This window comes from Metopolophium dirhodum, chromosome 1 (assembly GCF_019925205.1).
Source record: "Metopolophium dirhodum isolate CAU chromosome 1, ASM1992520v1, whole genome shotgun sequence".
In the NCBI taxonomy this organism is placed as follows: domain Eukaryota; kingdom Metazoa; phylum Arthropoda; class Insecta; order Hemiptera; family Aphididae; genus Metopolophium; species Metopolophium dirhodum.
The window spans coordinates 35,731,087-35,758,763 of NC_083560.1; the positions used below are offsets into that span (position 1 = coordinate 35,731,087).

A 27,677-nucleotide genomic window follows, 5' to 3' on the forward strand; every position below is an offset into this window, starting at 1 on the left:
GTGATTTTTCCGTATTTTGTCAAAATTTGAACTTTAAATGCTTATAAATAAAAACTGTGACTAAGGATTTTTAATTTTTTTCATCTGCCTTTGAAACAATAACCTAGGAGCCTTCTATTAAATTTTCAAGCTTTTTTACTCAACAGATAAAATTTTATTGATATTTATAGAAAAAAAAACTAAAAAAATTGAAAACTGACAATGGCCGTAAACAGCTCAAAAAAGAGTCAAAATATTTTGTAAATTTTATGGTGTATAGAAAATGCTAATATAAACATTCAGTCAATATTTCAAGTCCCTACGGTCATTTGTTTTAGAGTTACACCAAAAACCAAAATCGATTTTCTCGAAAACAGATTTTGCGTAAAAATTCCCGTTTTTCCTTAATTTTTCTTTTGTTTTTCACGTCACTTGTGAAAACTACTGGGAAATTTTTACTTTTGACCCCCCAAAGTACCAACTATATTCACTTTCCTATCAGAAAAGTTACTATTGAAGAAAATCCAAGCACTTTCACTGTCCTAAAAGGTTACACAAAAATAAAAAAATTAAAAAAAATTAAAAAATTAAAAAAAAATTTAAAAAAAAATAAAAACAACAACACACATCATTGTAAAATCAATACATTCATCGCTTCGCTCAGAATCTAAAATATGCATCGTAAATTGTTTTAAAGTTAAAAATGTACATCATTCGAATCCAACTTATATGGAAATACTGTATGAAGTATTAACACTATATCCTATAATTGGGTTGGAAAAAAATTAGGTACGCTAGTGTTGTCTAAACAAATTAACTTTTTTTTAACTTAATAAGAAGTTAACAAAAAGTGTGTATTAACTTTTAACTTAACTGAGTTAATTTAGAGTTAAAATTAACTTTTAACTTTTAACTTTTTGTTATTGGTGCATATTAACTTAACTTAACTGAGTTAAAAAAAATCATTAACTTACCTTGCCTTGGTTTTTTTTGCAGATATAGAAAATTTTACTAAAATAAAATAGATATTAGATACCAACCTATATTATATTTATATAAATTGTTTTTATTATATTTTTTATTTAATTTTAATAGCTATACGGACACAAGCGATTAGCGTTTCTTTATCATCTAGTCTAGTGTAGTTTTCTTAAATAGGTAGGTATCGTTGGTAGATATTTCTAGACTGATGCTTAGGTGGAGAGGGGACTCGGGGTTAAGGGGGATTTATAACTCCCCCAAAACTATGCCAATTCCGCGCCCCCGAATCAAGTCCTCACCATGTAGGTATAAAGTAAATATAATTTTTATATTTTTTCTACAACTTTGAAATTAAACCTAATAAAATATATTGAAATTTATTTTTAATTTCACGGTTAAATATTTCTAAATTTCTGGTAGGGGATCTTATGCACAAACAGTGGGAGGACTGGAGGGCGGGGGATAAGCCCCCAAAAAACTTAAGATGAAAATATAATATAATATGAAACATTTTCTTCTGTACACAATCTCAAACCATCAAAATCTCAAACACTATTACCGCCTATCGGTGAGGTTCATGAACTAACGGAGCTACACGTGTTTTGCTGAGCGTAGAATTTGCTATATTACGCACTTGTAAGACGGAAACAATACATGAGGGTATCACGTCCTCTTAAAGTTAAGTACCTACCTATTCTATTAACATTAATAATAGCATAAAACTAAGTAGTTTTAAAGTTACAGCCGTTTATAATTAGCAATGATAGTGCAATATTATGTAGACCGTGTGGCAGGCATTATATACCTACTATAGATAGGTACCTAAGTAATATATTATTTATATAAATTATATTATATTATATAATTTTATTCGGTGTAAATCAAGTTTAGGGCCCACGCGAATTTTTCAATTTTTTAGGAAACCTTTATGTATTACAAACAAAGAATGATAGTGCATCAATTTGATTCCAGAAATCATTAGTTTATAATTTTTATGGTATAGCCTTACGAAGTTCACGATTTTCGGTATTTTACAGTTTTACACACACGCACAACGCGTATAGTTTACCGCGCTTAAAATGGATTTTCAATTTTTTTTTTTTTTGTTGAAACATGACTAAATCAACGTTTTGAAAATTAGGTTATAAAAATAATTCTCACCCATGATAGTTTTACATAACAAGTCGAGGGATGTTTTCGATTTTAAATGTCCGAGCGAGCGAAACGAGCGAGTGACCACGCCGGGTGTATATTATGACAATACCATACATTTCAATTAGTTATAACTATGACTTCCCCATTGTTTTAAGTATGCCTCACTGCATAGGTACGATAAATAAAATTTTTTTTACAAAAAAGGGTGTTTTGTAAAACAGAAAAGTTCCGTAAGGCTATAACTGAAAAACTAATGAAATCCTGCAATTCATTTTTGCAATATCGTTGTTAACTCGCCATAATACAAAATTTTCCTTAAAAAAAAAATTTTAATATTCTAAGGGTGCTAATCTAGAATTTTTCCATAATTTAATACATTATATTCTTAACCTATATGGCTATAATACTAAGGTATTTAAATGTTTCTCTGTTATCCTTATTACCTATTATTTTATTTTGTTAACAGATGGAATATATTTTGAATAAAAAAAAAATAATAAACTTAATGTATATTATATATTTATATACCTATATATTTTAAATTCAACTTTTGAATTTTTTATTAAATTATTTATTGTAACCAAACCAAAAAAAAAACATTTTTCGTCGAAGAGTGATAGTCGCTCCTTCGTGGTATCCTCTGGATAATGTTAAGTGGCTGTCATACAAATAATATAAATTATAAATTATAATTAATAGTCTTTGCTGACTACTAAGCGCAATTTACTATAAGAAAATTATACCTGAATGTATTGCACACAATAATTTACAATGTTTTCCCTTCGTTGAGCTTGATTTTTGAACTAGGTACTTCCTTGTTTCTATATATTTATTTTTGCATATTTGTATTTCGTAATCAATACGCATCAAAAGTTCAATTTAAAAAAAAGGTGGGTAAGAGGATGTCACTCGGCTGTACAGTAGGTTACAAGTGGGTTACTGTAATGGATGGTATGAAATTTGAATTCAATGATATAATATCATTGTATAAGAAAAACGTATTAGCAAATATATTTGATGATATTATTATGAATAAAGTAATTTATATATAACATATTTACGTGGAGCCTTGTTTTCAATTTTCAATCCTTAGCTATAAAAGTTGAACATTTTATACATTTTTAACTACAAAATAATTATTAAATTATAAATTTGATAAATGTTGTCAAAATTTGAACTTTAAATGCTTATAAAAAAATTGTGCCTTTGTATTTTTAATATTTTTCAACTGTAACATTATATCAGTAGCCTTACAATAAATTTTCATGTTTTTTCACCCAATGATATTTATAGAAAAAAAAATTGAAAATGTCCGTAAACAGCTCAAAATAGGTCAAAATATTTGGAAAATATTATGGTGTATAGAAAATGCTAATATAAACATTCGGTGAAATTTTGTATCTACAGTCATACGTTTTTTAATTACAACAAAATAAGAAAATCGTTACATGAGAAATCGAGTGAATATCAAATGTTGTAAAAATATGAATTTAAAACGCTCATAAAAATTTGATTTGACTTTCTTGTAGACATTTTTTTTTGATAAAAATAGGCAAACTTATGAGGAATCTTGTATTACATTTTCAAATCTTAGATTGAAACTACTGGGAAATTTTTACTTTTGATCCCCCGAAGTACCAACTAGATTCACTTTCCTATCAGAAAAGTTACTGTTGAAGAAAATCCAAGCATTTTTACTGTCCTAAAAGGTTAGGTTAGGTTAGACACAAAAAAAAAAAACACACTATTGTAAAATCAATACATTCATCGTTTCACTCAGAATCTAAAATTGATTTCTAAAAAAAGTGGTGCATGCATATTTTGTTCTGACAACAGTGCTAAAGCAAATCGAAGACCAAGTCCATGACCAAGTGACCCACATAATATTCTGATAACACTTTCGTTATTAACTACGTTCCAAAAAAAAAAAATTAAAACATTTGTGAGTGACGTGCTAAATCAAATTTGTTCCCTAAGAAACCACAACAACTCAAAATACTTGTTGCGGCCGTAACACTTAGACACTGCCACCCTGGCTACTGGTTTTGGCGTCACGCTGCCACTGATAAAATGTATCGGAAATAATAATGGTAAATGTACGGTTCGATTTTCTTGTGATCGATAATTGAATTTTCGGGGAAACATTTCATATAAGGTGCTGTACTTATTTCATATTTCATATTATATTGGTAGATTGCCTGAACACACGTTTCACATTGTATGACACACGAGTCGCTTTCTGATTCGGTAGGTATTGATCGGTAAAATAAAAATGTAAGTGTATAGTCATGGGAACTCCGCAGTATGACGCGAGGCGATGTCGCCCACGTCACGGCTGCGCATTACATAATCGTCACACTCGTATTTTAATAGAACTTACCTAGATACTTATATTAAATAATAAATGATACATTGATATTATATTATATTTTTCATGTTCATATTGTGTGTAAATTATAAGATATGACATAAATAATATCAATACTATTGTAACATGTGACCTATATTCTAAATATCCAACCTTCGGCTGACGACCACCTGTGCGATTGCGCAGTTACGATCTATCATTTCGGTCGTCGTCGTCGTAGTCGTCGTCGTTTAATGTGTGTTCTTGTTTCCTCTCTGGCACTTGTCGTCCCAATGGATCGTAATGGCAGTAGATCACAGTAAAATTATTTCAATTTCTTGAGTTTGACACAATTCGCAAGTCCTCTTTTCCAACACACACCATAGTTACATCACCGATCTCCGTCGCGTTTGGGTCACGTCCGTCTGTCTAGGCCCTAGGGTGAGTACGTACGATTAGTAATTCACATATTATTACCATTGTGTGTGTAAGACGTTCTTAAAAAAAGTGATTGCCTGTGACTCGAGCGATATCTTAGATTGTTTCCAGCGTTCCCGTACATGCAAACAATTTGGTTTAGTCGCTTCAGTAGCCGGTGTAGCATTCGTCAAGGATTCCTGCTCAGTTTGGTTTGTTCCTAAGTTAGAGGGGCAATTTCATCATGTCTGCCAACAATAGCTTCCAGTTCAATATACGAGACAGCATGTACTTCAGATTCTCAACGAAATACATGCAATTATTTCCAAGAAATGTAAGGAGAGTTATAGAATTTGTATTTCTATTTGAGGTAAGTTTTCACATTATACCTACGTACCAAACGTCAGTGTTTAGAACTACCCAGTGTTGTAATATTTGCGTTTTTTGATTTTAGGCAATATTAGTTTTGTATGCATTTGTTAATTTTCATATAAAGTTATCGCAACCAGCTCATTGTTTGGACCATGTCATAAATATTTGGCCCAAAAATGGTATACTGAGAGTGGAGATAATTCAAAATTATGAACGCTATCCGGAACAAAAAGGCAAAATAAACAAATTCTTAACAGAAGAAAATATTTTTGAACGTGAATACAGATTAGAAAATGTATTATACAAAATAAATGAGAATTTTTCACTGTTCAATGATTTCATTAAAACGTCTAACCCTGAGTAAGTACCCAAAAGTTATTAATTTTAGAAAAAATGGTCTTATTGTTCTTAATGCAATTAATTAATTTAATACCTAGGTATTAGAAACCAATCTTCTTAAAATATATCTACTTATAAGGCGCCCGGTGCCAATAAAATTTTACACATAGAAATACACTCTACGGGAATAATGATTCTGTTCTGTAGAAAAAACCAAATTTGATAATTTTTTTTTTAACTAATAGAGGGTAACATTCTACGCATCAAACGCCGTTTTTCAATATTTTTATCTCAAACTTAATAATTTGCAAAAAAAAAACCAAATTACAATTTTAAGCATTTATTTATAAATTATATTACATCATTATTTTAAACAATCAAAGTTCAATGCGGTCTGTAGGAATTTTGAATTCTGAGTGAAGCAATGAATGTATTGATTTTACAATTGTGTGTTTTTTTTTATTTATTTATTTTTTTTTTTGTGTCTGTCATCACCTTTTAGGACAGTAAAATGCTTGGATTTCTTCAACAGTAACTTTTCTGATAGGAAAGTGAATCTAGTTGGTACTTTGGGGGATCAAAAGTAAAAATCTTTTTCACAGTTGTTTTCAAAAGTGACGTAAAAAACGAAAGCAAAATTAAGGAAAAACGCGAATTTTTACGCAAAATCTGTTTTCGAGAAAATCGATTTTGGTTTTTGGTGCAATTCTAAAACAAATGATCGTAGGTACATGAAATTTTGACTGATTGTTTATATTAGCATTTTCTATACACCATAATATTTTCCAAATATTTTGACTTATTTTGAGCTGTTTACGGACATTTTCAATTTTTATTCTATAAATATCATTGGGTGAAAAAACGTGAAAATTTATTGCAAGGCTACTGATATAATGTTACAGTTGAAAAATATTAAAAATACAAAGGCACAATTTTTTTATAAGCATTTAAGTTCAAATTTTGACAACATTTATCAAATTTATAATTTAATAATTATTTTGTAGTTAAAAATGTATAAAATGTTCAACTTTTATAGCTAAGGATTGAAAATTGAAAACAAGGCTCCACGTAAATATGTTATATATAAATTACTTTATTCACAATAATATCATCAAATATACTTGGTATTATCATAGGCTGACTGACAGTTTTCGCTCAGAATCGTTTTTCTTATACAATGATAATATATCATTGAATTCAAATTTAACACCATCCATTACAGTGACCCACTTGTTACCTACTGTACAGCTGAGTGACATCCATTTACCCACCTTTTTTTTAAATTGAACTTTTGATGCTTATTGATTACGAAATACTAATATGCAAAAATAAATATATAGAAACAAGGAAGTACCTAGTTCAAAAATCAAGCTCAACGAAGGGAAAACATTGTAAATTATTGTAAAATATACTTGGTATTTATGGTATTTATGGTTATATCATAGGCTGACTGACCGTTTTCGCTTAGAATCGTTTTTCTTATACAATGATATTATATCATTGAATTCAAATTTAACACCATCCATTACAGTGACCCACTTGTAACCTACTGTACAGCCGAGTGACATCCATTTACCCACCTTTTTCTTCTTTCAGATAAAAAAATAGTTACCAAAATCTGATAATTCTACAAGACCTGTGAATTATTTCCGTGAAGTCATTTTTTCAATATAATACACCCTATCAACCCCTCCCAAATAGGAATCGGGTAGTTTAATGGAAAAGTATTATAACTGAGGTGGCAACTAAAATATAAAATTGTATAGAACTGCGAACAATTTGAAAAGCTGGCACCGGGTTCTTTAAAAACAATATTTTATTATAATATTTAAGTTTATAGAAGAGTACCTAATCTAAGGATATTAATAAATGCAAGGAACCAATAATTTTTTTTTAAATTTTACTAAACATGGTTGTGCATATTACATATGTTTCTAAGGGTTTTCTTTGACTTTTTAAATTTATTGATATTTTTCTTTATAATTATTAATTATAATAATTAAATAATGATACAATATTACAATCATAATGTTATAGTAGAATGTTGAACAATAAGATAAACTTGTCGTTTAGTATACATTTTGTACGTATTTACATTGGTGTATTTAGGTTTATTATACCTATTGTTATCACAATTAATTTTAAAAATATTTTCTAACTGAATCTGTATATTTTGTATTTCTGAGCGAGTTAAGTTATAATAATTGATACAATGTCATATGTATTCATTTGTGTTAATTTTCAATAAAATTGATTATAATGATATAGGCAAATACAAAAGTTAAAAATCAAACATTTTGTTTATTTTAATAAATTTAAAAACGGCTTCTTCTTTGTATAATGTTACTAAAAAAATGTCGATTTTAGTAATGTTTTTCTTTTTTATTATGATTGATTTTAAGCTGTTTGAACTACATATTAAACAATCTAAACTTATTATGTTCATTATTATATTAAAATTAATTTGCACCACCTCTTGTTAAATTCTAATTACCATAATTATTATGACCTGAACATTAACTTACCTTATAAATAAAAAATTTTTTATCAATGTTTGAAATATATATTAGTTTATATATTATATACTATTTATAAATAGTCAATAAGATAATATTGGGTAGGTAAAACAAATAATTTGTATTTAATCTAATTTTATTGTATTTTTCTTTTTTTTGTACAGTTTATAAATTATTAGATTTAAGGACGCCACACACTGCAGCGGTGGCGGTAAAGTTCTTTTGTCTTGGCAGTGCCGGACTCATTTTTCCGTAACCGCGACCCCCATCGCCACCGCTGCAGTGCGTGTATTAAATCAAAATATTTTTAAATAGTGCACATTATAATTATTATTGAGTGATGATTAGAATACTTAAATATTGTTAAGTAATATATTATGTACTATAGGTTCAATGATCGATTACTATTAAGTGAAATAAAAAGTGAATTTAATATTATCTTATTACTAAATATTCTTTTTTAGGAAAAAAGAAGAAGTTGATATTGAACATTCAACAGTAGAGTTAGTTGAAAATAAATTTCGAAAGACTAGCGCCCTAAAACCTCACTTATACTCAGAACCAATTACAAATAACATAAACATTGAAGGTACAATTTATTCTAAGTAAACATGAAATAAGAATATTTACTATTTAATATATGTCATGTTTGTATGTGCAATGGAAAAAGTGGTTGTGTTTTTGCAGTTTGTGGTTGGTTAAATTTAAGCACAAATATTTAATTTTAATATTCAAATTTACTTCCAATTTATTCATACTTTATTTCATCATTAAAAGCATATTATTTTATTTCGTTTGTTGCTAAAATGCTAAAATTAAAATAAACTACACTAAATACCTGTAGCAAAAAATTAGACCACTTTTTATGTACACTTAAAACTAATAAATTTTAATTTAATTTTTACGGTCTTGTCATTTGTAAGAAGATAAAAAATATTTGAAGCTTTTAAAAGGATTCATTTTATTTTGTAATGTGTTTGCTCTTGGTTGTATGAAAATATGCTTGATGGTTAAGAAATTATTGCTCAAAGTACACTTTTTGAATGTGTGTGTTTTTATGAGGACGTGATACCCGCACGTGTTGTCTCCGTCGTACAAGTGCATAACATAACAAATTTTACGCTCAGCCAAACACGTGTCGCTTCGTTAATTTAAAAATTAGAGTAAATTGACTCTCATAAAATTTAAAGGTAAGATTATTATCTAGGCGACCTCCTGGGCTTTTTATAATATTTTAATTTTTAAGCGAGTTATGAGTACTTTAAAGTGTATAAACAATTTACAATTTTAAAATACTCATAGCTCGCTTTAAAACTAAAATATAATAAAAAGCCCATGAGGTTGTCTAGATAATAACCATACCTTTAGATTTTATAAGAGGCCAATTCACTCTAATTTTTAAACTAACGGAGCTACACGTGTTCTGCTTTGCGTATAATTTGCTATGTTACGCACTTGTAAGACGGAGACAACACATGCGGGTATCACTTCCTCTTAATATGGCAGTCGCAGTGGCGTGCAGTGGTATTTGATTAATTGAAGCTTGGTAGGTGTCAAAAAAGGGTGGTTCCATTTTCCTCCAAAAATGAGGTACCGTTTTCCTCCACTGTTTTCCTCAACAAAAAAAAGGTTGGTTTCCATTTTCTTCCACATTGTTTTAGACTGATATTATGTCCATTTTCCTCCAATATTTTAGCCAGTGTTGTAGTATTACGTTTCGTATTATACAGATTAAGGCTAGGATCCAGGGCTTGCAAACGTTATATTTGACAAAAAAACTATGGAAATTTGTAAACGTAATTATAATGGAAAGCGATAATCAAAAATAATTTAATACCGCAAAACTAAACATAACAATATTAACAAAATATATTATATATCATTAAACAAAAGATAACGCAAAACGTAATTTATAGAATATCATTGACCGAAAAATAATGCAAAACGAATCTATTTATTTAAAAGTCTATTGGTTTCGTAGAAACATTTATTTCATGCGACAATCTAAGAATTGATTATATTATATTTCATATCTGGGCCATTAACTCCCGAATTAGTTATTTTTAAATTGTATAGGTATTAACACTATTTGAAATAACGATAAACGCTAAACTTGTAGAACGTTTTAGTTCTAAATAACGATAAACTTAAAACATGGAAAACGTAATTCTGGATAACGATAAACGCAAAAGTTGAATAACGTTTTAATTGTAAATAACATAAAACAGAATTTTTTTTCAAATGCAAGCCCTGCCTATTCGGTTGATACATTCTGGTATCGGCTATATCTATATCAGTTGTCGATTAAGCCTAATAAAGAATATTTTTATTTTTTTTGATATGCAAAAATTATTTATATTAACTATTTAATTATTTTATTTATTATTTATTGGAGGAAAATGGCTACGACCAAAAAAAACCCCTTTCAACAACAATATCATTATTATACAGCGTATTTGTACTTAAAAAAAAAAAAAACGTTTGGTATCAAATAATCCATTTCTAAAAGTATTTATAATTGCTCAATGTAGCACTCCTAACTGCTGTGTAAAGCCGGGGTAACCCTACCCTATCGCACCTGTCCTTGTGGTTTGCATACAGTATAATGATACAAGTATTGAAATCGCAAGCGTTCTATCAACATAATATTGGATATCTATTTAAATTTCTAATTTTTAATATAAAATAATACCGGTAATTGAGTATATTATAACCTGATTAATGTCAATTGACATTATAAATTAAATTAATTTATTGTCTTCCTTTTCAAGCGATAATGTGGCACATACCTTGTCTGACTGCACGCCACTGGTCAGATATATTAATCATAGTGAAGAAACCCATTTAAATATAAGATAAATGTATTAGTGTGTTTCAAATTAAAAAATTACCTTTTGTTGTTTTGGGATTGGAGATATCTATGGTTTGCCATTATTTTTGTCATATATAACACTTTGTTTTCTGTCATATAAATTTCTGAATGCATGTACGTGTGGTAAATGTATGTGTTATTATTTCATTTGCTGCTTTATCTGCCATTTAATTTTTATTTTTAATGAAAACTGGTATAAAATGATATCAAGAAGAAGTCAATGTTCTTGAATATATATCATTTGAAAAAATACATAATATATTACATTTTAATGCCTTTAAGTAAATTAAATGAGAATATTTATAAAATAAAAACATAACTGTACAAAATATATATGTATAAATAACCAAATATTTAAACCCAACCTTATTGATAAATATATTTATGATGTTAGGTTATTACTTATTGTAATATTATGTTAGTAATATTTAGTAATCTAAAGGCATGTAAACACAATTGAAAAAGTTTAACCTAATAGTACAGGGATGGCCAAAATGTGGCTCATGTCATTGACTCATGTAGCTCCCATCATTACATGTTTCTTAATATTATTTAATAGGTAATATTCCCTTCGTGCTTTTTATATTATTTGTTATTATATTGAGCGGCTCCAGGCCCGGCGCAAGGGTTAGGCGACATAGATCCACGCCGTGGGCGGCACTTAAAAATCACTTTAGTAGGAGGGTGGCACTTTCAAAATACCGATAGTATTGATAGTATTATATTGTTAGGGGCGGAAAAATTCGATTTTGCCTAGTTCACTATTTTCGCTTGAGCCGGTCCTGAGCTCGTTGGCCACCCTTGTAGTGGTATAAGCGTCCAAATTATGATACACTATGTTAACAATGACATTATTTTAAGTTCAACTAATTTAATTATATCACGAAGTTAAGAGGAAGTCACTCCGTCTTACACACGTACGACATAGGACATTTCCGATCGCTAGTTTCAACAGTGTGCAGTCAGTTTTGAAATTAGAGTGAATTGACCTATTATCAACATTTTTAAGTGTGTTATGAGAATTTTTCAAATATTAATATTTTATATACTGATAACTCCCTTAAAAATTAAAATATCGTAAAAAACCAACAAGAGAACACAGATAATGTTGTTACCTAAAAGTTTGATAATAGGTCAATTCACTCTAATATCAAAATTGACAGCACCCTATTGAAACTAGCAAATTAAAATTTGCTTTGTCGTACGTGTCACGTGTGTAACACAAATCCAACACATGCGGGTGCGACGTCCTCTAAAAAAAATTTTCGTTATCATTTTTTTTTTCAAAATGCAGCGTCATAATATAAAATAATTAATAATTGAGTAATATTATTATTATTTTACCAATGATATGAGTAAGATTTATTTTTATTGTTATTTGTTGTTGTGTAAATGTTATGTTATGTTCATAACTACATAAAATTAGTAAGTATTCTTTATAGCTTTTATAAAATTAAAAATATTATTTCTATTGATTAATGATTTGGGTACTTATTATTTATCAAAATAACGCTTCTCATTCATATACAAATTAAATCAATACAAATAAAACCAGTTTTTATTTAAAATAATAACAATTTAAAATAAGTATGTAATAATTTAAAAATCTATAAAGGAAGAAAAAAATTGTATTTATAACTATAGATAGGTACATAATTATACATTTAATAATATCATAGCATATTGAAATATTTGTCATTTTCCATTACTATATTGGTCTAACAAGTTTAATATTTTTAATAATTTGTATAAATTTATTTAAGTTTTTTTGTGTTAATAAATTAGATAAAATATATTGTAGTAGATTTTTAATTTACTATAAATGTTTGATCTAGTTGAAAGTTTCTTGATATATTTTTATGTGCCATGTCTTTATTAAACAAATGAAATATAATTTTGCATAATAAGTCGTAATTTTATAACTTTAAAGTACATTTATAATAAAACTTAATATTTAATTTTTTAATTACCTTTGATTCTATATTTTATTTTCTATGAGTATTGTCATACAATATGTATACCTATTGTATTTATTTTTCTTATTTTTTTTAAGGTTATTTATATTTGAACCCATTAATTTATTGATAATAATTTCACTAAAAAAGTTAAACTAAACTTAAACTAATAATAGCACATTTTATATACTGAAATATCTTAAATTGTAAAATGTAGCAGTGATTATAATTATTATATACCTAATATAGAGTCAGACTATTAACACTGAACATTAATTTTTTATTTTTAAAGTTAATTTTATTAGTAAGTTATTACTTATTATAATTTTTGTTAACATACATTATACTAAAATATTGTTGAAGGTTTTATTATAAGATAAAAAATATTTAATTTTGTTATTTAAAATTATGTTGCCACTTTTAAATGTTTGTTGAAATATTAGCGTATTTCATATTTATCAATATTAGTTCCTTACATTTGTTTTAAAAGTTACAACTTATAACACAAAGAATCTTTATTATTAGTAAACAATTATAGGAAACTGTTTTTAAAAAAAAAGAAAAGTAGATGATGAGACCAATAGGTACTTACACAGTTACACCATTATTATTAAATATCCTAATTCATTAATAATTTGATTTATATATATTTTTTTGTGAGCTTTAATTTCAGCAGTGTTATTCTTGTATAGTTGTATTTATTTGCTATTTATTAAATGGTCACAGAGACAATTATTTTTTTACAACAAATAGAGAAGCCCTCTTAATTTCGACTTGGGGCACAATGTATTAATTGTCCAACATTTTGTAACTACATCAAAATATAACTAACATCTCCTACTCCTCTTCTTACGACAAAACTTGGTGAACATTTTATGCCTTTACCGCTTCTCAGTTATATTTTCCCTTTACTAAAAGCATTTGACTGACTATTGTACCCAGCTCTAGATCACCCACAATAAATTCTACTAGCTTTTTACAATGCCAATTACCAGCTATAAGTTATTGGACAATTTAATGAAAATATATCTTAAACAGAATTTCTCCAATTTCATGAACAATTTATTTTTAACAAATAAAGAATTTATAATTATAATATATTTATACAAAAATATATATTTTCAGTGATATTGTAACTCACCATATTTAACTAATTAATAATAAAATTGTACAAATTATAGTTTATTGATTTAATATAAAATAAAATGTTATATAATTATTGTATTCTATTTTATATTTTTTGATTTCTGACTTGGGTACTATAAAATATTAGCATGTAATTTTCACAGTAAATAACAAAAAGTATACTGAATTATATTATTACACATATTTATATTTGAAATATAATAAATAGTATTTATATAGTTTATTATACATTGTATAATATATTTCAAAATAACATAATATTTTAAGTACTTGTTAGTAGGTATTTTTAATATAATAATTACATAGGTCTTTGTCAGTAAATAATAAGCTCTTACCGTAGAACATGGTGAAGTGGGGCACTTTTAAGTATATATTTTAAGATTCCTAATAATTTGTTTGATCAAAATGATTGACATTTGCAATATATAATCTATACGCATGAATACAGCTACCTATGCATGATTTTTTTTTTAAAGTTTCTTTTTTTTTTATTATTCTAAAAAGTGGTCCATTTTACCCACATGTGTGGGGTGAGGTGGTCCAGGAATTTAATTTCCAATAAAAACCACTTATATAGTTTTGAAGTGGAAAAGCTAAATGTATGAATATAAAATTGTTATTAAATAATTTTCGTAAATAAATTTGATTTAATTTCACAGATTTAACTCCCAGAGTTAAATGCTATTCAGTGTACTTCAAATTATAGCGACCAGTATAATTTGTCATGTAGCTTCTTGGTGTTTTGCGGATGCCCGATTCACCAGACGTTTTTAAAGTGTTCAACAAATTGTTTCGCCAAAAACTTAATAACAACACATTTACCATTATGATTGAAATTATTAATTCATATGAACTTATTAATAAGATTATTAAGAGTGAACATTTTTAATTTAGTTGCTCACTTTTGAAATATTAATGACTTTTTAAGACTTTCAAATAAAAACAAAGTAGTTTTCTGTTTGGGCAATAAAATAATTTCGATTACATAATTTGTACGTATTGTTATCACGAGTATCAAAAATTGTTCGTTATCATACTGATATGGCGGTAGAATTGATAAAATAATTTGTATACAACCATATCAAAGTTATGCTGATAAATATTCAAAAAAATTAGAATAGGGTACTTCATCCCAATTGCTGGTTCACTTCACCCCGTCTTACGGTACCTATTTTAAAATTATAATATATTGTGCTCAATGGGAATTTGTAAGCAGTGTTTTGTGATGAATTTGTCTTGAGTATAGAAAAATTAAGTATTACTATAAACTCTTACGATTTCCTTAAATTTTTCTATTATTTTCACAAATTATAATATTATTTTACAATAATTATTTATTTCGGCAGTTGTCACAAAATATATTTTGTAGTGTTTAAAGAGTTAAATATTTTTTAGTCATGACCACAAACTCGGGGTTTTTCACTATAAGAATATCCTTATGGGTTACATACATCTACATTATACAATATAGTGTATGGAAAACGTTTCATTTGTTTAGCATATACATCTATTATTTCTTTATTTTATTTTTCAAACAGATGAAAAAGAAAAACCGTCAGTTTCATCACAAGTTCATTCTACTGAGGTATTTGTACTATTCCTCTTCATCTCATATAACAAGATAATAAAATAATATATTTATGTTTTTCAGTGTCCAAATAATTTATTTGGAAGTATATTGGGAGCCACTAGTTGTTCGTTATACCAGTCCACAAGTACCACATTACCTCCGGACGTAAACAACAAAGGTAGGTATATACCAACCTACCTATATTAAATTAATTGTGAAATGAGCTTAAATGGGATTTATCAATGAAAATGTTTACAATTATTTTTGGTTGTTTCATTTTAGGAATATATTACGAGAATCACATTGTCGAATATTCATTGAATGATGAAAACTTGTTTTTGTCGTCCGAAGCTAGACAAGGGTTAGAAATTCCGGTAATGCTTGTAACCCTAGACCCTACACAGAACAAATGTTTTGGAAATTCATTAAATCGGTACTTCTTAGAAAATTACATTGGTTATGACGAATTACTGTATGCTTCTATTAAAGCTGTGGCTAAATTTGAAGAAAACAAAGGCTTTTTAAGGTAAAGACATACAGTCGTAGGTACATGCCATAAATAATTGTAATGTATTAATATAGGTACCTAATGTAGATAATATTATTATTGTTTTACGTTTCAGAAATTTCATTACCTGGAAACATTGCCCAATTGCGGTGAAAACACAGAAAGATAGAGCATCATACATTTCTTCAATTTTCATTATGATATCCACTGTTAGTATAAAATTATTGTTTAATATACAGCTTAACCAACAAAACTATTATCTTGATCAGTTATTATTATAATATTATTTCATACCATAGGCGTGCGTAGACTTGAATTGCAGATGCAACATATAAAATTAAACAGCCCTTTTTTTAACAATCGGCCAAATGAATGTTAAACAGTCAAAGTTATTGATCATATTATACACAGGCTGTGTTATTGTTACCAAAGTGGCTATAATACGTAGTATAATAATTTATTTTTTTAACAATTGACAAATGTAAACATACTATTATAGTTATAATGACTTAGTCTGCAACGATACATTACAGTCTACATTCATTGTAATGATACTTCATTTCATGTAGATTAAATTAATGTTAAACATTATTATCTCTAGAAATATCTATAGAAATTTGATATTCTGATTATTGACATTATTCAGTTGATTACTTTTATTACTTTTAGAACGTACCAAGGGTTTTCCAGTGGATGCGTCCGACTAGCTATTAGAGCTAACTTGCTAACAGTGTTAACCACTACCACCTCCCCAATGACCATAACCAAGACATTGAACATAGACATATTATTATATATAGTATACATTTTATTTTTATATTTTGTTTAATAACATATTAACTGATAGCTTTGTCTACACTCTACTGTAAAAATAATTATTTATTGGTTCCCATCAATTTTGTTTACTTATAATTAATATTAAATTATTAAATAAAGAATTGGCCCGACCGGCCCATAGACCAATCAATCGGCCCAAAAGATGTGGCAGATGCAGCACATGAACCTACTGCACCTGTACGCACGCCTATGTTTCATACAATATTACCTGCTATTTCCAACTTGTAAGTCATCTGTGAAGTAGACTAGGGTGATCGTGTTAATAGGTTCATGATATAAATAACTCAAAAACAATCTAAAATAATTGTATAAAGTTAATACATAAACAGTGACAAAAAGTTTCAAGTCAATAAATAATTACAATATATTTAAATTTCTGTCAGAAATTAAAAATTAAAAATTTAATACAAGATTCTCCAGAATCCACTTATTCTTGCAATTAACTAAGCAAACTTCGAGACTATGGGCATTAAAACAGATTATCAAAAATCGGATAAATATTTATTTTACTGGTGAATATCCAATGTTAATAAAATTTGAAATTCAGGCGCTCATAAAAAATTATTGTGGATTTACTGTCAGCTTTTTTTTTTTTAATTGCACTAATAAGTTATTATAACTTGTGCATAGGTAACCTTGTATTTAATTTTCAGAATTGTTGACCGAGCAAAAAGTTATTAATCAACAAAAATTCAAAAAAAACTAAACTAAATTAAATATACCTATAAATAACTAAAAAATGATCGATAAAATTGTATCTTGTTTTTTTTTTTAATTGGTCATACTAACATTTAGTGATAATGACGTAAAGTATCTGCTGTTAGCCATTAAATAGCATTAAATGGCCACATTATTTTGAAAATTATAGGTATATCAAGTCTAGGAAATGCTAGTATAAATATTTGGTGAAAAATGTAAAATAAATAATATCTACTACAATAGCAAAATAAAATCGATTTTGTCAGAAACTAAATAGATATATATAAAGTACCTAGTTTTGTTGAAAAATTCCCGTTTTTTCATGACTTTTGCTTTTCCTGGTTATTTTAATAAGTATTTTTATTTGTATATTTATCTAAGTTGAATCGTTTGTATTTGTTTTTGCTTTCAGACATTTGTAATTTCATTGTACATGAGGTACTTGAATTATCAACTAGTCGTTGCCCTCAATTATTTACTAAACCATTTTAACGGTAATAAATAAATGATTATAATAATTATTAAAAAATGTCTTACGTTTTGATTTTATATTGCTGCTTATTATTTTTTCAGGGGAAGTTAACCTGGTTAAGTTTTATGTGTGTTTTTTGGGTTTTTTGGGTGAGTGAAACAAATTACAACATTAATCCGTTTGACCGTTCGTATGATTTTTCGTCGTAACCTAATATTATTATTACTGCAACTTTGCCAAACGTTGTACACGTCATATTGGAGTTCACTGAAGCCACGACATCCATCCCGCAAAATATAATTTTAAGCACTAACAATTAAAAACTTAATCAACTTGATAATTGATAATGCTGTGCTTTAGTGGCAATAATAATAAAAGCGAGTGGTTGGTCGCGTATAAAAGGGTTTTTTTTATCTCTGATGATGATATGCATTTGTTTACAGTTATATTAACAAATATTATTATTTATATTCCTGACAGGCCTATCATCATTAATATGGTTATATTTCAAAGATGTCGATACATTGTTTTACATCATGTTGATCGTGGTAACGGCTGAAATGTACTACGCAACATTCAGCCATAATGAGACCACGAAAAAACATTGGCCAAAGTGAGTACCTGCCTATTATTATACCTATAATTTAAAAGCTATTATTATTTTAATTGTGTATTTTATATTTATATGTATACCCATTTGCGGAGGAGGGGATCTGGGTTAATTGGGTGGTGGATAAGAGGAGGGTACTCTAATAATTTAATTAATAATATTTTTAATTTTACCCGAACTCGGTTTGACAAAAACGTAGAACATTTGTTTGGTGTTTCTTAATATGCGTGTATATTATAGTCCGATTTATGTAAGTCGAATATTTTATATTTATAATTTATTAGAGTTCATCAAAATAAATCATGAAGAGTGAACTTTTATATTTTTATAAATATTATGAAAATGACAATTCGTTATGATGTAAGTATATAATTGTTTCGATCGGTTCTATACAAGAAAATTGCTGATGTAAATAACAGATGAATAAAAAAAATGAAATGCATTCTTTAGAAGGAAAAAACAAATCCTGCAAATAAAATAATAAACAAAAAACTGACCTTTATCTGGTTTATCGGGCGTTTTGTATAGGCAATATAAGTACATTCCGGATGTTATGGCTTGGCGGTGTTATTGTACAAGCATGTCAATTTGTATGCGATTTAAATATTTATGTTTTGAAAAGGTTGTTTCTCAACACAAAACTAACTGTTAAAGTCGTTAATGAATTTGAAATTTGAATGTTAAAACGCTGATCTTTATCACTCACACATACACAATCCACACTATAACCAAACTGCAATCTGAAAAGCTTATAAAAACACTTTATTGAGTGTTCAATTATTTTGTTAGTTACCTATCAGCTGTCGGTAGTTCGTGTTCTGTAACGTTTGTGTCAAGCAATCGAATATTTTTTATTTGACTGTCGCTAATAGTGAAGAGAATGCCACTGAGTGGGAGTACAGTAGTACAGTTTATTAGACACTGGAAAAGAAACATAATTATAATATGTTATATAAAATATTAAGATTATATACTTTAAAAACACCAAGTATAAATAATATTTTTAAATCGAAACAGAATAACTAAAATCGTATTTATAACTTATAAGATGTCTATAAAAAAAATACTTTGTTACTAATTTTATAATTAGATTTTTAGTTTTTATTTGTTTACAGTACATATTATTTATTTATGAGAAATCTCGTGTTTAATGTTCGATTATTAACTATGATAATTAAACATTTTATACATTTTTAACTACAAAATGATATACAAATTTAGGGTACAGATGAACAACTGTAGCTTAGGTATATTATAACTTATGTCTTTATGAGGAAACCTGTATTAAATTTTCGAGCTCTTTTACCCAACGAAAAACCAATGAGTGTCTCCATCGTAGATTTTAAAATGAACAGTACGGTGTTATATTTAATGTATAATATACCTATATTACTTGTGTAGGTATATTAAATGTATATAATATCTACTATATACAGTATAGCGCGAATATAAAACGTTCGCCGCGATGGAAAGCGCCGAGGTTATTGATATGAGACAAAACAAAATGTAAAATGTAATAGTATATACTATATTGTATGGCAAGGGCGGGAAGTGAGCTATTTCAGTCACGGGTGACGTGTGCGACACGAGCTGCTGGCGAATGAATATAATATGAATATAAGATGTAACCAAAAGTTTATGTTTTATAAGGACAGTAGTATAGATTTTAGTGTCGGTTTGTGCTGAGGATACGCGTGATATGTGAGCTCAGTACTTTTGGAGATTCCCACTTTACCACCGGCTGGACGGGAAAAGGACGCTTTTTAACGCCGTCCGTCCGTCGATTTCTAAAATATAAAATCGCAAATTGATTCAGGATCTCGAGAGTTTCAAAAAAAAAATAACATTATCGCTTGTGAACGTGGCTGGAAAAAATAATTCATATATATTTACCTCGATCAACCCGTGTTAGGTTCCTTGTATGTTATTCTACGATTAAAATAAAAAAGTAGATGTGCCAGAAACTGAAATAATCAAATTCAATTTTTTTAAGTTGAAAGATTAAAGTTCAAATTTTGATGACATTGGATATTCACCCGAAAATAAACGATTTCTCACAGAACGATGTTTTTATTTTGTTGTAGCTAAATCAATAACAAATAACCGTTGATATTTGGATTTTTCACTAAATATTAGATTTATGAATGTATATAGGTATAATAAATAGAAATTATATTATTTTATTTATAATGATGGTTTTACACTTTTACGTCTTGCGTTTTAAAAACATTTTGAATTAATAGACTTGTGAAGTATTCAATTTTTTTTTTAAATTAATGACAATCAAATGTTTTCGTCAGGTGAAAAAGTTTGAAAATGTAATACTAGCCACTTAATTCCTCATAAGTTGTAATAATAGCTGCTGAACAACATTAAAGATACTTTCTATAGGTACTTAGATGAATTTGTTAAAATTACGAACATTTGCAAATAATTTTGTAGTGAAAATTAAAGGGCTTCAAAACGTTATAACGGAAATTAATGAAAACAAAATACGTGTGGTTTGTTTACCTACCAACTAAATACTTATATAACATTAACATTATTCAAACCCTAGGATAATTGAAAATAATGTTTCCTGGCAAACAAATTCTACTAATTTGATAGTTCTTACATCAAAGTGTGGTTACCTAATATTAACTTATCTATACCAAAAATAACAATATAATTTATATAAAAAAAAATTAAACAGAAAACAAAAAATTAAAATTCAATGATATAATATCAATAATGTATGCGAAAAACGACTCTGAGCGGTGACGGTTTGTCAGCGTGGATATTTTATATTATATTCATATTGTTATTAGGTACCTATTATTAATACGGTAGCCATTAAGTTGAGTTAATATTATAAAATTACAGCAAAACAATTAAAATTATTATTCTTGGTTATTTAATATGTAATTTCCCCCAAATTTGAACATAAAATAACTTTAAAAAAACGGTGTTTTCGTGTTTTTATATTTTTGAATTTTGTTGGTTACAGAATAACCTACTTACGTGGACCTTGTTGTAGGTTTCCAATCCTTAGCTATAAAAGTTACATATTTTATAATTTTTTAACTACAAAATCATTTTTTATTTTTTTATTTGATAAATGTTGTCAACATTTGAACTTTAAATGCTTTTAAAAAAATTGTGCCCGTGTATTTTTAATATTTTTAAACTGATATTCTAACAACATATCAGGAGCCTTGTATTCAATTTTCACTCTTTTTTACCCAACAAATATAATTTTATTGATATTTATAGAAAAAAAAACTTAAAAGATTGAATACTGACAATGTCCGTAAACAGCTCGAAAAAGAGTCAAAATATTTTCAAAATGTTATGGCGTATAGAAAATGCTAATATAAACATTCAGTGAAATACCATTTATCTACAGTTATTCGTTTTTGAATTACAACAAAACAACAAAATCGCTACATGAGAAATCGAGTGAATATCCATTCTTGTAATAATATGAATTTCAAACACTGCTTGTAGACATTTTTAAACCAACTAGATTCACTTTCTCATCGAACAAGATACTGTTGAAGAAAATCGGAGCAGTTTTACTGACCTAAATGGTGGTGACCGATGCAAAAATATAAATAAAATGAAATAATAAAAAAAACACACATCATTATTGTATTGTTGTATTATTGTATTATTTTGTAAATCTATTATTTTTCTGTTCCAGGTTTTTCTATCTGTACCTGTTTATGTTCTATGCTTACGACTATCGGTTCAACGGCCAGTACAGATCCTTGAGTCTCACCTGTTCATGGTCTTTTATACTGGTAATTATAAATGGCTTTTTTCTATTGTAAAATTAAATTAAATTTAATGATAATTTATAATATCCATACCTGTATAGTTTGGAAAATATTACAATGTATTAATGACAAAGACCTAACTCGTAATGTTTCACTCAAATGTTAAAAAAAAAGTAAAAATGTGCCAAAACTTTGAAGATTTACCTTAAATGTCACAAAAAAATACCCAAAAACTAAAAAACACAAAAAGAATTAAAGAGAATAAAAATGTAGTTATTTAGATTCGTATGTTATTGAAACATATTTTAAGCTTGGAAAGCATCGTCTATGATGTTCCAAAAAATGGTGCATAAGTCATCAACATCCGGGCCCCATAATAATGAGTACATATTATAAATCTAAATTAACTGAAGTCCATTCTTGTTTTCTACCTACACCCCTTTTTATAGATGTGTCTATTTTTTTTAAAACTGTTTCTTGTTGATCATATTTGTATTGCATAATATAAGGTTAATTTTTTTGGAATCTCATCCACTTTATCTTCAGCTAATTTACTTTCTCCTTTTCTGTGTTCAAAGTTGTATTTTGTATCATAGAACCCACTAATTTTTCAAGGTTATAAAATTCATTATAATGCATAGTTGTAACTTTGTATGGACTAGGTTTTATCCTAGCAGATGAAAACAATAATGCCCATTATCTGGTGGTAGAGTCTGCACAAAATTTATATACATTTAATTTTCTTGAGTCATAATCTACAAATAATATTAATCAATTTGGTATTAATTTATTTACTTTATAACTATTAGGAATATAAATAATATTTTTCTTACCACAATTATCTATGTCTTTTTCTTCTGTATTTTCATTTGGTTTGTAATCAACAGCTGAAGTACTTGTATCAAATAAATCAACACTATTTCCTGATTGAATTACATTAAACTCTGTTATTTCACTCTCAATATGCATAACATTGCTTGAACATTCAATAATATGTTTCAGTCCATTTGAGTCATAATCTACAAAATATAATATTAATCAATTCAGTATTTTATTTAATTTATAACTATTAGGAATAAAAATAATGTTTTTCTTACCACAATTATCTTTTTTTTTTTTTTTAAAATACGTTTATTTAAAGAATATTTACAATCTGTACTAGGGGGCACAATAAGTAAAAGGTATAGCATAAGATTAAAAAAAAAAAAGACAACGAATGGCATGAAGGAGCTTCACATTAGAGGCACCTGAGCTTAAAATAAATTAATTTGGATTGGTTTCCTTAAAAGGTATGCGTTAAGTGTTGAGTAGGTCTCTAGGCCAATTTCTTTTGAGACGTCTTGTCGGGTTATCTGGAAGATGGTTGGAGTGAAGTTGAGCGATGAGGCAGTTGGGGTGGTTGGCCGTTTTGGAGTGTAGGCGAGTATAGAATTTGGCAGCTGTTTGTTTGATAGTAGCAATTTTTAGCTCGTTGTGAAGACTGACATTTGTAACGTACCAGGGGGCATTCACAGTCATTCGTAGGCAAATGGCTTGAAAAGCTTGGATAGTTCTGGTATTAGCTGGTTTGGCTGAACCCCAGAGGGCAATTCCGTAGGACCAAATAGGTAGAAGTAAGCTTTTATACAATAGTAGACGGTTAGAGGTGCTCATTTTTGATTTCAGGAGTGGTCTAAGAATATGCAGGCGGCTGTTCAGTTGTTTCCGTTTCTGTTTGAGGTGAGGGCCCCAGGTGAGTCTTTTGTCAAGGACTAGACCGAGGTATTTTACTTCATTAGACTGAGGAATGATTTCATTGTTGAACGTTAAAGGGGGTGGAACTCCCGGGCGGAGTGCAAATGTGACATGAGCTGATTTGGAGTCATTGACTTTGATTTTCCAAGACTTGAACCAGTGGGAAAGGATGTCCAGGTGGTTTTGCAGTCGGATATTTGCTTCATGAATGTCGTGGCTGGAGGAGAGTACGGCTGTGTCATCGGCGTAGGTCCCGATAAGGGTGTTGACTGAGGTAGGGATGTCTGCTGTGAATAGAGTATAGAGGAAAGGAGCGATGTCGCTGCCTTGTGGGACTCCTGCAAAGATTGTTTGCAAACTGGGGAGTGTTGTATTTATTTTAACTCTGAAGCTTCTGTCGCTTAGGTAGGATTTGAGAAGTAAGTAGTATGGCGCCGAGAGGATGTTTTTGAGTTTGAATAACAAGCCGTCGTGCCACACGGTATCGAATGCTTGAGCCACGTCGAGGAAAAGACCGGAACAGTATTTTTTAGTTTCGAGTGTTGAAGCGATATAGTCCACTACTCTGTGTAGTTGGTGGAACGTTGCGTGATTGGCGCGGAAGCCAAATTGGAAATCGGGAAGAGCATTTTGCTTTATAGCGATGGCAGTGAGTCTCTTGAGAAGAATTTTCTCAAATATTTTACCAAGTGTGGGAAGGAGACTAATTGGTCTGTAGGATTCTGGAGTGTCAGGAGGTTTTCCAGGTTTTGGAATGGTTATTATCATGGCTGATTTCCAGGAGTTTGGGAAGTAGGACAGTCGAAAAATAGCATTGAAAATATATGTGAGGAGGATAATGGTTTTTGGTGGTAGGTTCTTGACTGTTGAGTTGTTTATGCCATCGTGGCCTGGTGATTTGTTTTTCTTCAGTTTTTTAATAACCGAAGAACTTCTCCGGGTGACGTAGGCGATGCTGGTAAAGCCATTGGTAGAGGTGATGAAATGAATTCTTCCACTCGTAGTAGATGAGGAGTGTCTGGAGAAATGTTGTGGGGTTTGAATGTGTTTGCTAAGTGGGAAGCCAGAAGCTCAGATTTTTCTTGAGGAGTGATAGCAAGGTTGTTGTTTTGGTAGCGAAGAGGGGGAATGACGGTTTTGTGTTTTAGAAGTGATTTGGTTTTTTTCCACAGCGAACCGTTTGAGGGAGAGAGAGATTGGAGGTGGGTGGCATATAAATGATTTCTGTGCTTCTTAAGAGTTGATTTAAGTTTGTTAGAGTAATAGTTGTATCGTTGTTTATCGATTGGGTAATGGGATCGTTGCCAGGTGTTCCGTGCACGGCGTTCCCGCATTACTGGTTTTAAATTTTGAACTTATGGGATTGCTTTTACGAGAATTCATAATGACGTAGATAAGGTATCGAAAATTGATATAATGAGTGGTCTAGGTATATAAGTATGTTTATACATTACCAGTAATTAGAGGACCCGCGATTATCGCTGGGGACCGCAGCGAGCACTAATGACTTTGCTATCGGAAGCAGATAAAAGCGGAGTGGCGAACGATAAATATATGTGTGGACTGTACGGTGTCTCGACACGAACTGTACCACAATTATCTATGTCTTTTTCTTCTATATTTTCAATTGGTTTAAAATCAACAGTTGAAGTACTTTTCTTAAATAAATCAACACTATTTTCTGATTGAATTACATTAATGACATGATGATCGTGTGATGATGTGTTGCAATTTTTTACATTAAGAGCAAGGTTAACTAATTTATTTGCTCTTGCTTTCTTCATTTTTATTTTGAATAATTAAGGTTATTTAAATAAGTAAAATAATTGTATGCTGCATACTCATCATGAATATTTTTAATGAATAATACCTAACTTTCAATGCAATACACGATGTCACGCATAGATAATTTATTAATATTAATATTATACAATACTAAGAACGGATAGGACACAGAACTTATCACAAGAAAATAAGCTTTTAAAGGTTTTATTATTATGGTGCTAATATTGATAGTAATATGCTAGATAGATATGCTTGAAAGATTATAGAAATGTTTCTAGTATTGTCTATAAAATGCGCGCCAAACGTGACAAACATTAATAATATTATTTATTATCTTTATTATTTCATAATATTGTTCACAAATGTTTTAACGTCACTTAACACATTTGAACGCAACATACAGACATTCATAAAAAATCACAAATGTTGTAAAGTCACTTTGAACATTTGTAATTTTCTTATTTTAGAATTTCGTACTTATTCCAAATAAACACGACATCTGGCGGTGTAAATAATGAACTATTCACTTATAACGTTTGTACATAATGTGCAGAATTTTATGATTAATTGAATATGCACTCAACTCATTTTTTAAAAAAATGTCACTTATCACACTTGTGCGCTACGCCATCGTTATAATGACTGCAGCGTGTTACCGCCGTATTATTAGCCTATCATATTATATTATATTAGGCATACATATACGGACGGAAAATTAAAACGCATTTTCGTCGTATTTTTTAATTTTTTGGAGCATATTGCTGTGTTTTGATTATATTACCTACTTCGATTCTACTCGTGGTTTAGGTACATACATATTATCTTAACTATACATTTATTCCATTTATCGTCTGTTGCGCTTGATCTCGGCTTTACACATTATTGTAGTTGTATTTCTCTAGACTTTTTTTCCGCAGCACTCCATGATATACTTTTATCACCACATCGAACTGCCATACGTGGTGCGGCAAATCGAACTGCAGGAGATGTTTAGCCAGCGGCAACTGCAATATTTGAGGCAACAGGGCCGTCCACCCAGCCGTCGGGGATTTCGTGCTGCATCCTGAATGCTGTTGTGCGGTGTGATCTATAGTTATTAGTCAGGTCCAACATTTCAGCCCGGAGAACGGACTGAATTGCGGGCAGTTGGATGTTTTTATATTATAATTTAAGTATTAAGTGTTTGTGACTTTTCAATATTATTTTATATGTAACGATAATAATAGTTATATAAAAACTATGATTGTAACTTGCGACGAAAAAAGATATCACATAATATGACCAAACAACTATATTATTATACCGAGTGATCCATCGAATGAAACACATTCATTGATTCAAAAAATATTCGTTTTATATAATTTTAAGTATTAAGAAAAATTTTTCTAAAAATGTATATTATAGTATTTTATTAACGTTATTGTTTTTTAATTATAATTTTTTTAATAACATGCATTTTAATTTTTATATTACAAAGCTCAATATTTTTTGGAGTACTTCCATGTATAAAAATCAAATTTTAGACTAGTATAGTTTATGAGTTATAACTTATTAGACATACGCATGTTTAAAATTTATACGATGAAGCGGAGTGTTACTACTCATCTAAACTTTAAGTACTTTTA

General features: G+C 28.8%; 1 protein-coding gene across 1 annotated transcript; it reads left to right on the plus strand.

Moving 5' to 3' along the window:
- The first annotated feature begins 5,123 nt into the window (after positions 1–5,123).
- LOC132937239 (membralin-like) lies at positions 5,124–27,119 on the plus strand. Its single transcript, XM_061004077.1, has 12 exons — positions 5,124–5,249; positions 5,334–5,611; positions 8,571–8,695; positions 15,618–15,664; positions 15,731–15,827; positions 15,932–16,175; positions 16,273–16,366; positions 18,106–18,187; positions 18,267–18,314; positions 18,646–18,778; positions 22,458–22,557; positions 26,970–27,119. The coding sequence occupies exons 1-12, from the start codon at positions 5,124–5,126 to the stop codon at positions 27,117–27,119; spliced, it is 1,524 nt and encodes a 507-aa protein (XP_060860060.1).
- The last annotated feature ends 558 nt before the right edge of the window (positions 27,120–27,677 follow it).

Bases quoted from the DNA above. Each gene is read 5' to 3' on its own strand.
- LOC132937239 (XM_061004077.1), top strand. From the start codon at position 5,124: ATGTCTGCCAACAATAGCTTCCAGTTCAATATACGAGACAGCATGTAC. The intron at 15,828-15,931 runs GTAGGTATATAC...GTTTCATTTTAG, and splicing joins TCCGGACGTAAACAACAAAG to GAATATATTACGAGAATCAC. The intron at 22,558-26,969 runs GTAATTATAAAT...TTTTTTCCGCAG, and splicing joins GTTCATGGTCTTTTATACTG to CACTCCATGATATACTTTTA.